Genomic DNA, 13,648 nt, shown 5'->3' with positions numbered 1-13,648 from the left:
TGGTATGGCAATTTCTTAAGAAGTAGAACTTCTTTTAAAATTGCAGTCAATCTCTCAAACCCCTTAAGAAGCAACTCCTCATCTATTAAAGTTTTATCATGAGACTGCAGGAATTCAGTCACATCTTCAGGTTCCATTTCTAAATCTAGTTCTTTTGCTGTTTCTACCACATTTGCAATTACTTTCTCCTTTGAAGCTATGAACCCCTCAAAACGATCCATGAGGGTTGAAATCAACTTCTTCCAAACTCCTGATACTTTGCTTCTTCCCATGAATTACGAATGTTCTTAATGGCATCAAGAATGGTGAATCCTCTCCAGAATGTTTTCAATTGACTTTGCCCAGATCCATCAGAGGAATCATTATCTATGGCAGCTATAGCCTTATGAAACGTATTTCTTAAATAAGACTTGAAAGTCAATTACTCCTTGATCCATGTGCTACAGAATGGATGTTGTGTTAGCAGGCATGAAAACAACATTAGTCTCGTTGTACATCTCCATCAGGGCCCTTGGGTGACTGGGTGCATTGTCAATGAGCAGTAACATTCCGAAGGGAATTTTTTTTTTGAGCAGTACGTGTCAACAGTGGGCTTAAAATATTCACTGAACCATGTTGTAAACAGATGTGCTGTCATCCAGGCTTTGTTGTTCCTTTTATAGAGCACAGACAGAGTAGAGTTAGCATAATTCTTAAGGGCCCTAGGAGTTTCAGAATGGTACATGTGCATTGGCTTTGACTTAACGTCACCAGCTGCATCAGCCCCTAACAAGAGAGCCAGGCTGTCCTTTGAAGCTTTGAAGCCAGGCATTGACTTCTCCTCTCTAGCTATGAAAGTCCTAGATGGCATCTTCTTCCAATAGAAGGCTGTTTCATCTACACTGAAAATCTGTTGTTTAGTGTAGCCACCTTCATTAATTATCTTAGTTAGATCTTCTGGATAACTTCCTGCAGCTTCTACATCAGCACTTGCTGCTTCACCTGCACTTTTATGTTATGGAGACAGCTTCTTTCCTTAAACCTCAGGAACCAACCTCTGCTGGCTTCAAACTTTTCCTGTGCAGCTTCCTCATCTCTCAGCCTCCATAGAATTGAAGAGAGTTGGGGCCTTGCTCTGGATTAGGCTTTGGCTTAAGGGAATGTTGTGCTGGTCTGAGCTTCTATCCAGACAACTAAAATTTTCTCCATATCAGCAATAAGGTTGTGTTCTGTGGAGCAGCACTTGTTATTTCCTTCAAAAACTTTTCCTTTGCATTCACAACTTGGCTAACTGTTTAGTGCAAGAGGCCTAGCTTCTGGCCTATCTCAGCTTTTGACAGGCCTTCTTCACTAAGCTTAATCGTTTCTAGCTTTTGATTTACACTGAGAGATGTGAAACTCGTTCTTTCACTTGAACACTGGAGGCCACTGTAGACTTAAGTGGCCTAATTTCAGTAGTGCTGTGTCTCAGGGAATAGGGAGGCCAGAGGAGAGGGAGACAGGTGGGGGAACAGCTGGTCAGGAGCAGTCAGAACACACACATTGATAAAGTGCGTCATTGTACATGGGCGTGTTTTGTGGAGCCCCAAAATAATTACAATAGTAACACCAATGATCACTGATCACAAATCACCATAATAAATACAATAATAATGAATAAGTTTGAAATATTGTGAGAATTACCAAAATGTGACACAGAGACATGAAGTGAGCAAACACTGTTAGAAAAATGGCACTGACAAATTAGCTCAATGCAGGGCTACTACAAACCTTCAATATACAAAAAATGGAACGGCTGCAAAGTGCAACAAAATGAGGTATGTCTGTATCTTTCAGCCTTTTTTAGGAAGGAAATTCTGATACATGCTATAATATGAATGAACCTTCAGAATATTATGCTAAGTGAAATGAGCCAGTCACACACACACAAAAAAACCACTGTATGATTCCACTTATAGGTCTCCTAGAGTAGTCAAACTCATAGACACAGAAAGTAGAAGGGTAGTTGCCAGGGACTGGGAGCGGAAGGGAATGGAGAGTAATTGTAAATGGGTACAGTTTCAGTTTTCCAAGACGAAAAGAGTTCTGGATGAATGGTAGCAATGGCTGCACAAAAATGTGAATATATTTAATACCACTTAACCATATACTTAAAAATAGTTAAAATGATAAATTTTAGGTGTATTTTATCACAATTTTTCAAAAAGGAAACAAAAAAAGGGGGAGATAAACTTTTTAAAAAATTCAGCACTCATTTTTTTTCTAATTAAAAATGAAGAGGGGCCGGCCCAGTGGTGCAGCAGTTAAGTTCTCATGTTCCACTTTGGCAGCCCGGGGTTCACTGGTTCAAATCCCAGGTGTGGACCTACCCATTGCTGGTCAAGCCACGCTGTGGTAGCATCCCACAAAAAATAGAGGAAGACTGGCACAGGTGTCAGCTCAGCGACAATCTTCCTTAAGCAAAAAGAGGAAGACTGATGATAGATGTTAGCTTAGGGCCAATCTTCCTCAACAACAAACAACATCAATTTTCATTCTACGTGTTCCCAAATAATACTGTAGGGAAGAAACCTACCGTCTCTGCTCCAAGAGTCTGCAAGCCAGTATAAGTTCTATCCAGCTATTGAGAGACAAAAGGAAGAGTGTTAAATTTCACAACACTTACTTATAAATCTCAGGATACAATCTTATCTAAAATCTCTTTCACAAGTCTTCATGCCATAGGATCTACTTTTCCATAATGTAAACTATCAATTCATCATTTCAATAAAACCCCTCAATTTTCTGGGGGAAAAATTGAGTAAAATTAATAATAACCTCAGAAATACAGCTGGTTATTATACTTTTAACATAAACTACACACTTCTAAAAAGCTATTCTAAGGACAATCTAAAAATGGAGGAAGTTTTACATAAAAAGATGTTTACTGCACCATTACCTATAATCACAAACTGAATCAGAATATAAACGTCCAGCAAGAGAGGAATGCTTAAGTAAACCATGAACCATCAATTGTGAAGTATTATGCAGTCATGTAGATGATATTTACAAAGACTATGTAAAAATATTTTAAAATACAGACTATAAAAATACATATGCAATGTGATGACACAATTTTATAGTTAGTGTGTATTACTAAGCACTTTTGAAAAAATAAATGAAAATTTAGATAATATTAGGCAACACTAATCACTTTCAATATATCAGCATCGTGACTGACTTTAGAAAAGACAAGAGTATAAACTGAGGGAATGTTGATAATATAAACAAAAAAGATTACAATTACATAAAAAGAGGCAAAGTTCTTATTCCTGTATTTTCATTTATATTCTCACACTTTAAAAAAAGGATCTGTGGCAGCTCATCAATATAAATAGTATATAGTAAGATCAACAGGGGGAAAATGGTTAAGTTGGGTAGAGAGGAAAGATGGGGGAAAACATGAAGCTAGGGGTAGGTTGGTAAACAGAAAATACTAAAGGCTTGGAAGAGGTACATTTGAAGTCTGGCTGAGCTCCTTAGCAGCCAACACAGAGAGAGGACACTCAGACACGAGATCTAGTGTTCATAATAGAAAAGCAACACAGAGTGGATTCATAGTAGTTCCATGGGAGAAATCTGGAGTTTTAAAACTTAAACCTTAGCCAACACTATGACTGCTGAAAGATACGGGCAATTTCACGTTACGTTCATTTCATATTCTCCAGAGCACAGAGTCTCTCTCTAATCTGCACTGGCCTATGTTTCACTCTTCAGAGCACATTTTAAGAGAAAGATTGATAAAAAGAACTGTTATCAAAATGGCAAGAGGGACTACAAAGCACAGCATACAAGAACAGACTATGCCTGGAAAAGAAATGACTTAAGGAGAGACACGAAGGCTATCATTAAACAGTTTTAGGGTTCTTAAAAAACAAAACAAAGTCCTGTTCTGTGCTATTCCAGAAATCAAACTAGGACAAATGAGTTTCAAGGTTAAAAAAGAAAAAAGGCAGTTTTAGGTAAATTTATGAAAGAACCTTCCAAAAGTTTATTTACTAAATGGATAAATGGATTGTTTTGGGGATTACTGTACTCCAGGGTGATGGCTGTAGATGATGACCTGTCAGGGATCCGGGATGTGGGAACTTCATACATTCTGGGAACTTTAAATTTCACATAAGTCTAACACTCAGAGTATTTAGTATTTAATGTAATTATTACAGTATCAAATACAGATTGTTATTTACCATAGAATTTCAGAATACAGAGAGATCACTTTGGGCTTCAATAGCCAGGAAAAGTTACATAGGAACTTGAAGAATGGAAAGAATCCAAACAGGCATTTGAGGAGGGGAAGAGCCTGAAAGAAGACATGAGAGAAGGCGGCTCCAGGCATTTCTGGGACATGAACAGACTGACCTGGCTGGAGGAGGATGTTCACACAGGGGATCAGTGTGAGAGAATTTAGATCAAGGAGAAGTATGTTGAGTCAAAATGTGAAGAGCCCTGAGTAGCAGGCAGGGGAGTTCAAACTTGAATAACAGGAATTCAATCAAGGGTTCTCAGAGAGGAATAGCTTAATGGTTCTCCTCTGTTAGGAAGGCTACTCTGACGGTGGTGTGCAGAACGGACTGATCAACTAGGATTAAAGAAGCATCAGGAGAGAGTGGAGCAATAGCCTAGCAGGAGAAGGGAAGGGCAAAGGGTAGAATATAAGAAAGATTATGAAGAAAGAATGGTCTGCAACTGAACAAATATTTAGAACAAAGAGGGAAGAATCAAAGATGGCTCTGAGAGTTAACACAGAAGAACAGGGAAAATGACACTCCAGTACAAATAAAGATCATACGGTCACAGTTAAGGTCTCAAGGCCAACCAATACATAATAAATAGTAAAATTAAGGTTTTCAGAAAGCTTGATAAGAAATAAATACTGTCATTTTAAAAAACTGTCTCAATCTTCCACCAGAAACTCTAAGTGATATGGACAAGAAAACATGTATGAAAGCTATGTAAACAATTCCTTTTATTCTGGGGATGAGGGCTGGGCCCAGTATAATATAAGATGGTATGTGCAGTGCTTAAAATAAAAGGAAAGCAAAACTATTTTAGATCTTTCTCTAAGTAAGTAGGACCATATCCTGCCCCTCAGTATGTTCTTTATTTGGCTCCAGTTGTTCTCTGAAGTCATAAGGCAATCAGTCCTACAGGAATCTCTAGAAAATAACTTAAACATGAAGTTAAGCAGTGCTCTCTATCACCAATGGAGGGCAAATTTCAACATGCCTTAAGGTTGTAAAGGGTCCACTTGTAGAACAAAGGGTATAAAAAAGGAATTCTGCAGATATAGTCAATTCATGTAGTTCACTTTTGGGAGCCATTAATGGAAACAGTATGGTAAACTACAAAGTAACGGTGCTTTGGGAGAAGCTCAATATTAGGATTATATCTTACATAGAGAAAATGTACACGAAACTACTATGGAAATGGCCCAAGGGAACATAAAAAAAAATGGTCTGTCTTCCAACTACAAAAGTTAAATATGTTTATTAAATAAAATTGGAAAAACATTTTTTTTTTAAAACCCAGGCGAAAAAAAGGCAGGGGAAATTGCCCGCAATATCATTACTTTAATTACTCCAACATTTTGGTATATTTCTTTTGTGTTTTTTCCACCTATTTAAAATCATGGTTGGGGGCTGGCCCCGTGGCCAAGTGGTTACGTTCGCGCACTCTGCTTCAGCGGCCCAGGGTTTCGCTGGTTCAGATCCTGGGCATGGACATGGTACCACTCCTCAAGCCATGTTGAGGCGGCATCCCACATGCCACAACTAGAAGGACCCACAACTAAAAATACACAACTATGTACCGGGGAGCTTTGGAGAGAAAAAGGAAAAATAAAATCTTTAAAAATAAATAAATAAATAAAAATAAATAAATAAAATCATGGTTGACCTCATACTATACATACAGTTTTATACACTTTGCTGACTTACTATAATGGAAATTTTTCCCCACATATAGAAAACACTTTGTCAAATACAATTTACAACGGCTGCATAATAAACCAGGAGGATATACCAGTGAAGGATTTCTCTAATACAAAAGTATTATAACCTTGTACTTTATATTTTATAAAACATGTTCTCCTATCTTTACTCTTAGGAGATCAGCATATTCTTTATCCTTATGAGATAAACAGACAAGCCTTATTATTTGCCTCATTTTATAGAAAAGCAAATAGATTAAAAAAGAAAAAGATTTCAGTAACTTAGCCCCAGGCAACACAATTAACAGTGAGCGCTGATCAAAGATTCAAGTTTTCTGATTATCTGACCAGTTCATCTTTTTAAAGAATGTAGATTCTGCTGTACAACAGCCCCTCCCCCGATGTTCAGAGGACAAAGGAGGGTCACAGCAGTAAATATAAGGCTCCTTGGCCACTTGTCTCAGAAGGCCTAACACTTCCACTGTGAGCACCAGGTGCAAAGAGACTTCATTCCTGGGAAGTAACATTTGTGACAATACCTTCAGATTATGTATGATATCTATCCGTTTGTTCTGGCTGTCCTTGAAGTGAACTTGAACTCTGACAGGAAACTCACCCCAGCCTCTTCTGGTCAGATGAAAAGGAGGCTCTCTAGAGAAAAGCAGATATTAACACATCAATCCATGTTCACGCTCTCATTCTACAGAGGAAAAGCTTTCTCATAATAGCTAAGTTAAAAATTCACATCCTTCTGATAGTTATTTAGGTTTCTTTGTTTGACGTTAAATTAATATGGTGAATTTTGCTAAAATGCTGAATTATAAAAGAAAATACAACTCAAACCTATATTAAACTTTCAGTTACTGACTACTTAGAGCTAAGGCACTTATACTATATAATTCAATGTCATTGCTTTCACAGACAGGGAACTAAGGTGATCTGATGGATGTCACAATATCAGAGCCAAAGTCCTTGACTGGTACTTGACAGACAGACTCTGAGGTGCACGTTCCCTACCCAAGACACTCACATTTATTCCTCCACTCTGGCCAAAACAAGGTAAATCATGAAAATGCTCAATTTGAAAGTGACAATTTATTTGGAACTGTCTGCTAAGAGGACTTAAAAGATCTTATGTTCATAAAATGATCTTCCCCAAACAGTGACTATGATTTTAGTGGACAAAGGGGAATATGTGTGAATGCTAACTGGACTAGAGAATCTTCAGGCAAAATGTCATTTGTGAAGGGAAAAAAAGGAAAAGTGATGAAAAAAGACTAGCAAACTGTTAATAACTGGTGATGGGTACATGAGGGTTCAGTACACTCTTTATTTTTGTGAATGTTTGGAATTTTCCATAATAACAATTTTTTTAATTTAACTGAGATCTTTAAGTACTCAAAAACAATACGGTTTAAGTTAACGGGGAAAAGAGAATGCCTTTAAAATGAAAATGCTCATTATGAATCACTGGCTTGGAATTACTGTAATGAGAGAGGATGCCAAGATTGCAAGGAGAAAGGAACTTTCAGTGTGCTGTGCTTTCGGAAAACTCAGGAGACATGAATCAGTCATGGCAGAGTCCAAGGACTCGACCTCAGAGGAGCCTAATGACAGGTCTGAACCGTTAAGCACAGGGCCTGGGGCTACCGGGAGAGCCCAAGACAGGAAAGACCCCTGAGATCGAGAGTGGCCTGGAAAGTAGAGAAAGCAACACAAGTTATAAAGCAGAGAGAGAATAAAGCAAAGAAAACCAGAGTGTCTTGGTGGAAGAGACCAGCTGAATACATGCTGAGTAAGTACTAGAAGCAGCCACAATGTTGGTACAGATTCAGACATAAATTAAAAGATGAGCTTGGGGTCAAACGAGAAGGTAGACTTGAGATAGTTTTGGAAAGGGATCCAAAGCCTGAGGTACAGCGGGGCCAAGAGGCAAGGTAGACCTAAGAGTAATTAAAGCAAATTCTACTGATGACATTTGGCCACTTAAATTCCAGTAAAGCCAAGCAGACAGTCTAAACTTACTGTGCAATACATGTCCATAATACTGTTTCTATGCTGAATTTCTCTCACTATGGATACAGTAAATTAGCTGCGTTCCTCAATTCACATACACAGGCTAAACTTTAGTGAATGGACAGGAAGGAGCTCTGCCAGGGCAGACAGACAAATGGCATAAAGGCCAGGAAAAAGGAACAATGCTTTTAACAGGAAATTCCTCCATAACCACATTTTTTAAAACAAAAAAGGAACCTAAGACCTACCAACACACAAGACATCACCCACAGAAATGTTATATTTCAGAGATACACATTTTTCACACAAAAAAGGACTGCCTCTCCTGAACAGACTTCTGTATGTCTACAGACAAGAGTCACTTAATGATAAGGATAGTTCTGAGAAATGCGTTGTTAGGTGATTTTGTCGTTGTGTGTTTGTGTACTTACACAAACCTAGATGACGTAGCCTACTACATACCTAGGCTATATGGTCCTAATCTTATGGGACCACCATATGTGGTCCGTCATTGACTGAAATGTCGTTACACATGACTGTAGATTCCTCATAGAAGGTGAAATACATTGATGACCAGGAAGGAAAACCACAGAATATAGGGATAAAAAAAATGGCTTTACTAGAAATAAAGAATGGAGTGCAACTCCTTGCACAACTAATTAATTCAAGTGGCCAACCAGTCTTTCGGGATCACTTCTAGGGACCCAGAACTCATTACTTAATGAGACTCTCCATTACATTCCTGAATAGCTTTGTTATAAAAACATTTCATCTTCCTCCTGCATGTTAGTTCTAATATGCCTTCTGGAATCATAAATAAATTCTTCCTCCCCATGAAAGAACTTCAAGAGAACTACAACATTCTCCTAAGTTTTTTCTTTTTAGGATGAATACATTCTGTTTCTTGTAACAGCAGCAGAAGCAAACACTTATACTGTTTACTATGATCCAACCACTTAGGTTCTAAGCCCTTTATATCTATTAACTTATCTAATCTTTATAACCACACTATGCAATATGCTCTCTGAGACAGTGAGGCTGAATAACTAACGTGCCTAAGGTCACAGAGCAGATAAGCAGTGGAGCCAGGATAAAAACAGAGGCCACAAGCTCCAGGACCCATGCTTTAACCACTAGCTACTCCAGGTCCCTGTGGTGTCAGATCTCCTCACTCCCCATATGCATGACAGTATGGCTAGACACTGTCAGACTGCAGGGTATAGTAAGTCTACTCCTCATAAAGTAGCCTAAGACTGCATTACCCTGTGTAGCGATTTATTTCCACTTTTTGGTTTTTACTTTTCTAACATGGTGACTAGAAAATGTAAAACTACTTATGTGGGTCACAATACATTTCTATTGGACAGTGCAACTCTAGAGAGTTTCTACATGTGAATTAAATGAAACAGATACAAATGTTTTGAGGAGGCTCGCTAGGACATTCTTGTGGGGGCCTAGCCCACTCTAGTCTCTCACGCACCAAGGGCAGGAATATGCCACTAAACTTCTCAAAGGCAGGAACCATATGTTCTTCACCTCTGCAATCCCTGCCAAGTTCTGAGCCTAGCACACATTTACTGACTGTCTTGTGCCTAAAAGCAAAATTTATAATCATGGCTTTTAGGAAGTTAACTAAGGATGGTCATGGCAACTGAACCAAATATAAAAAAAGATGCTTCTATAGGAGCAGAATCTGCCCATGCTCTTTACCAGGTAACACGTGGTGATGAGGAAATTCAGAGCACATAAGAAACACACACATGCTTTGATCCAGAGCTAAGATTAAGCCCAAGTCTCAAGGCAGCTGCAAAAGATCTCCCCTACTCATCACACTGCTTTAGACACCTGACGCCAGAAATACCTGAAGAGCCTCGTAGAAGACATAAACCCTTCTTAAATCTAGAACACACATTAATGTTCTGTTCTACTTTATATTGGTTACACACGCCAGACCTGGAATTTAAAGTTCAGTACTAAAAAGACTATTTTAAGAAGAATATAAATAAACTGGAGTGTGTTAGGGAATATAACCTGGATGGAAAGAAACACAAAGCAAAGTCACATGAATGACCACTGAAAAAAATGTGGGTGGTTGGCCTGGAGGAGACTGGAAGAGACCCAACAGTTGCTTTCAAAATATCTGAACAACAGCTACATGGAAAAGAGATTATAATGATCTGTGTGGTGTCAAAAGGCATACTAAAGTTTACTATTTAGAAGTTAAAGGAAATTAGGTCTCTGCTCAATATAATTAAAAACTTCCAAACAAGAGCCAGCCCTGATGGCCTAACAGTTAAAGTTTGGCATGCTCCTCTTTGGCGGCCCAGGTTCAGTTCCTGGGCGTGGAACCACAGCACTTGTCTTCAATAGCCATGCTGTAGCGGCAGCTCACACAGAAGTAGCTACAACTATACACAACTATGTACTGGGGCTCTGAGGTAGGAAAAAGTAAGAAAAAAGGAGGAAAACTGGCAACAGATGTTAACTCGGGGTGAATCTTCCCCTGCAAAACAAAAACAAAAACAAAAAACTTCCAAACAAATACAGCCACCTCCAAAGGAATGGCCCACTCATGGATTCAACAATTCAATCCACGACAAACATGAAATGAGTATTTACTATGTGCTGGGCACTACGCTAGACCCTGAGGATATAAAGACAGGAAAGAAAAGGTCCTAAATATCAAGAAGCTCTGAGTCTACTAACTTTCAATTTGCATCGCTGATCTTACATAATTTCCTCCTCTCCTTAGTCAGCTTAGATTCTATGGTATTATACTACCATAACCTCATTATTAAAGTGAGGACACTGGAGAGAGGGGCGGAGCAAAATGGCGGGTTGAACTGACCCAGGACTGTCTCCCCTCCACACCACAACAAAGGATAGGAAAAAGTGAATTTCAGCCAATAATCTTAACGCCAGACTGTCAGAGAACTACAGAAACAAGACCATGGAGGACAGAGAGGGTGCAGCTGGCCTCGGAGGAGCTGGAACGGGGTAAGAGAGAACTTCACTCTCTCCCCTAGAGACTGGGATCACTGCCGCGGGTGAGGGAAGGAGCAGGGGAGGGGCCATGCCACCGGGCATCGTCCAGGACTCCCGCCGCTGGTACAGTGGAAACCCACTGATGGCAGAAAGCTTCCGTGCGTGGGGACCCCATCAAACCAAGGCCCCAGGAGACCAGAGAACGAGAGCTGATTGCATTGGAATCCAGATTGGTGCGCAAGAGAAAGAGCCCCTCCTCCCCAACCTGCGCTGGGTGCCACCATCTTGCCTGAAGGCGGAGAGCTCAGAACACATGGCTCTCAACCCCTATCTAGGGGCGACAGGCTGTAACTGCAACTGAATTCTACCATCATGTGCAAAAACCGCTCCTCTACCGTCCAGCAATTTATAAAAGCTCCAGACCAGAAGGAAAACAATAAAAACACAGAATTAAGTCCTGAGGACTTGGAAATAGGTAAACCAAGTGAAAATGAGTTCAGAGTAGCTATCATCAAAAAACTCAATGAGGTAGAGGGAAAGATAGAGAAACAAGCCAACGAATTCTGGAGTTACTTCACAAAAGAGATTGAAACTATAAAGAAGAATCAAACAAATACTGGAGATGAAAAATACGATGGATCAGATAAAACAGAATACGTATTCCCTGAATGCCCGTGTAGACAACATAGAGGAGAAAATTACTATAATCGAAGATAGACAGGCTGAATGGCTCCAGACAGAGGAAGAAAGAGAACTAAGGAGAAAAAAGAATGAGGAAAATATCAGAGAAATAGTGGATTCAATGAGGAGAAAGAATTTAAGAATCATAGGAATTACCGAGAACGTAGAAAAGGAAAATGGAGCAGCAAGTGTGCTTAATGAAATTATAGAAGAGAACTTCCCAAACCCAGGGATTGAGGGAGAAATGTGTGTGGAGGAAGCTTTCAGATCTCCTAGATTTGTCAATGTAAAAAGACGTACTGCAAGGCATATAGTAGTAAAAATGGCAAAAATGAAAGACAAAGAAAGAATACTCAGGGCAGCAAGACAGAAGAAAACCTACAAAGGAGCTTCTATCAGACTTTCAGTGGATTTCTCTACAGAAACCTTACAAGCTAGGAGAGAATGGAGTGACATATTCAAAACTTTAAAAGATAAAAATCTTCAGCCAAGAATACTCTATCCAGCAAGAATATCCTTCAGATATGAGGGAGAAATTAACTCTTTTCCAAACAAAGTTAAGGGAATTTGTAACCAAAAGTCCTCCACTACAAGAAATCCTCAAGGCTCTCACACCTGAAAAAAGAAAAAAGGTAAAACGAGGTCACAAACCGCAGAGTAGGGAGACAGGTATAACCAGAACAGGACAGCAAATATTGAATTAAAGCATTAGGAAAAAGGTAAGGAAACTACCAAAGCAAAGACGATCTTATCACTCTAACTACAAACTCATAACACGAGTTGGAATAAGAAACGAAAATAATAATTTAGGAGGGGCAGAGCAAAGGGACTAAATCAGTCTAGGCCAAGTAAGTAAGAGACCATCAGAGAATAGACTATATTATACACAAGATTCTAAATACAAACTTCAGGGTAGCCACTAAACTAAAAAACAGAACAGAGCCACAAAACATAAATAAGGAAAAATCTAAGAAACCCAGCAGAAGAAATTGCAATAGCCAATGGGTAGGCTAAAGCACACAGGAGGAGAAGCAAAGGTAATGCAGGAAATCCAGATAATGAGCGACAGATTGTCAGCAGTAAATCCACATGCATCAATAATCACCCTCAATGTAAACGGATTGAACTCTCCAATAAAAAGACACAGAGTGGCAAAATGGATTAAAGAACAAGATCCAACAATTTGTTGCCTCCAGGAAACACACCTCAGCCCCAAGGACAAACACAGGCTCAGACTGAAGGGGTGGAGGACAATACTTCAAGCTAATAGCAAGCAAAAGAAAGCAGGTGTTGCAATTCTTATATGAGACAAAACGAATTTCAAAATAAGGCAGGTACAGAGAGACACAGAGGGACAATATATAATGATCAAAGGGACACTTCATCAACAAGAAATAATGCTTATAAATATCTATGCACCCAACACAGGAGCACCAAAGATCATAAAGCAACTATTAACAGACCTAAAGGAAGATGTTAAAAATAACACAATAATAGTAGGGGACCTCAACACCCCACTCAAATGAATGGACAGATCATCCAGACAGAAAATCAACAAGGAAATAGTAGAGCTAAACAAAAAACTAAAGCAATGGGACGTAATAGACATATATAGAACACTTCATCCAAAAACAGCAGAATACACATTCTCCTCAAGTGCGCATGGAACATTCTCAAGGATAGACCTATGCTGGGAAAAAAGCCAAGCCTCTACACATTTAAAAAAATTGAAATAATAACAAGCATCTTCTCTGATCATAATGCTATAAGGCTAGAAATTAATTACAAGAAAAAAGCTGAGAAAGGCACAAGATGTGGAGACTAAACAATATGCTACTGAACAAACAATGGATCATTGAAGAAATTAAAGAATAAAAATATACCTGGAGACAAATGAAAAGGATAACATGCCATACGAACTCATATGGGATACAGCAAAAGCTGTATTAAGAGGAAAATCCATCACAACACAGACACATCTTAACAAACAAGAAAAATCCCAAAAATAAGCAATCT

At 39.0% G+C, this 13,648-nt stretch overlaps 1 protein-coding gene across 21 annotated transcripts in view; it reads right to left on the bottom strand.

Moving 5' to 3' along the window:
- Nucleotides 1-13,648, bottom strand: part of YEATS2 (YEATS domain containing 2) — a 100,526-nt gene that overhangs the window by 48,747 nt on the left and 38,131 nt on the right. For all 21 annotated transcript variants that reach the window (XR_011529106.1, XR_011529104.1, XR_011529107.1 and 18 more), the window contains exons 8-9: nucleotides 6,490-6,601; nucleotides 2,555-2,599 (exon numbers count right to left, since the gene is read on the bottom strand). Coding sequence is in view for 16 of the 21 variants with exons in the window: in XM_070582425.1 (XP_070438526.1) it covers nucleotides 2,555-2,599; nucleotides 6,490-6,601 (157 nt within the window). In the remaining 5 variants the exon portion in view is untranslated. The remainder of the gene's footprint in view (nucleotides 1-2,554; nucleotides 2,600-6,489; nucleotides 6,602-13,648) is intronic.

This window comes from Equus przewalskii, chromosome 18, assembly GCF_037783145.1.
Source record: "Equus przewalskii isolate Varuska chromosome 18, EquPr2, whole genome shotgun sequence".
NCBI lineage: Eukaryota > Metazoa > Chordata > Mammalia > Perissodactyla > Equidae > Equus > Equus przewalskii.
This window is presented reverse-complemented; position numbering and strand designations above follow the sequence as displayed.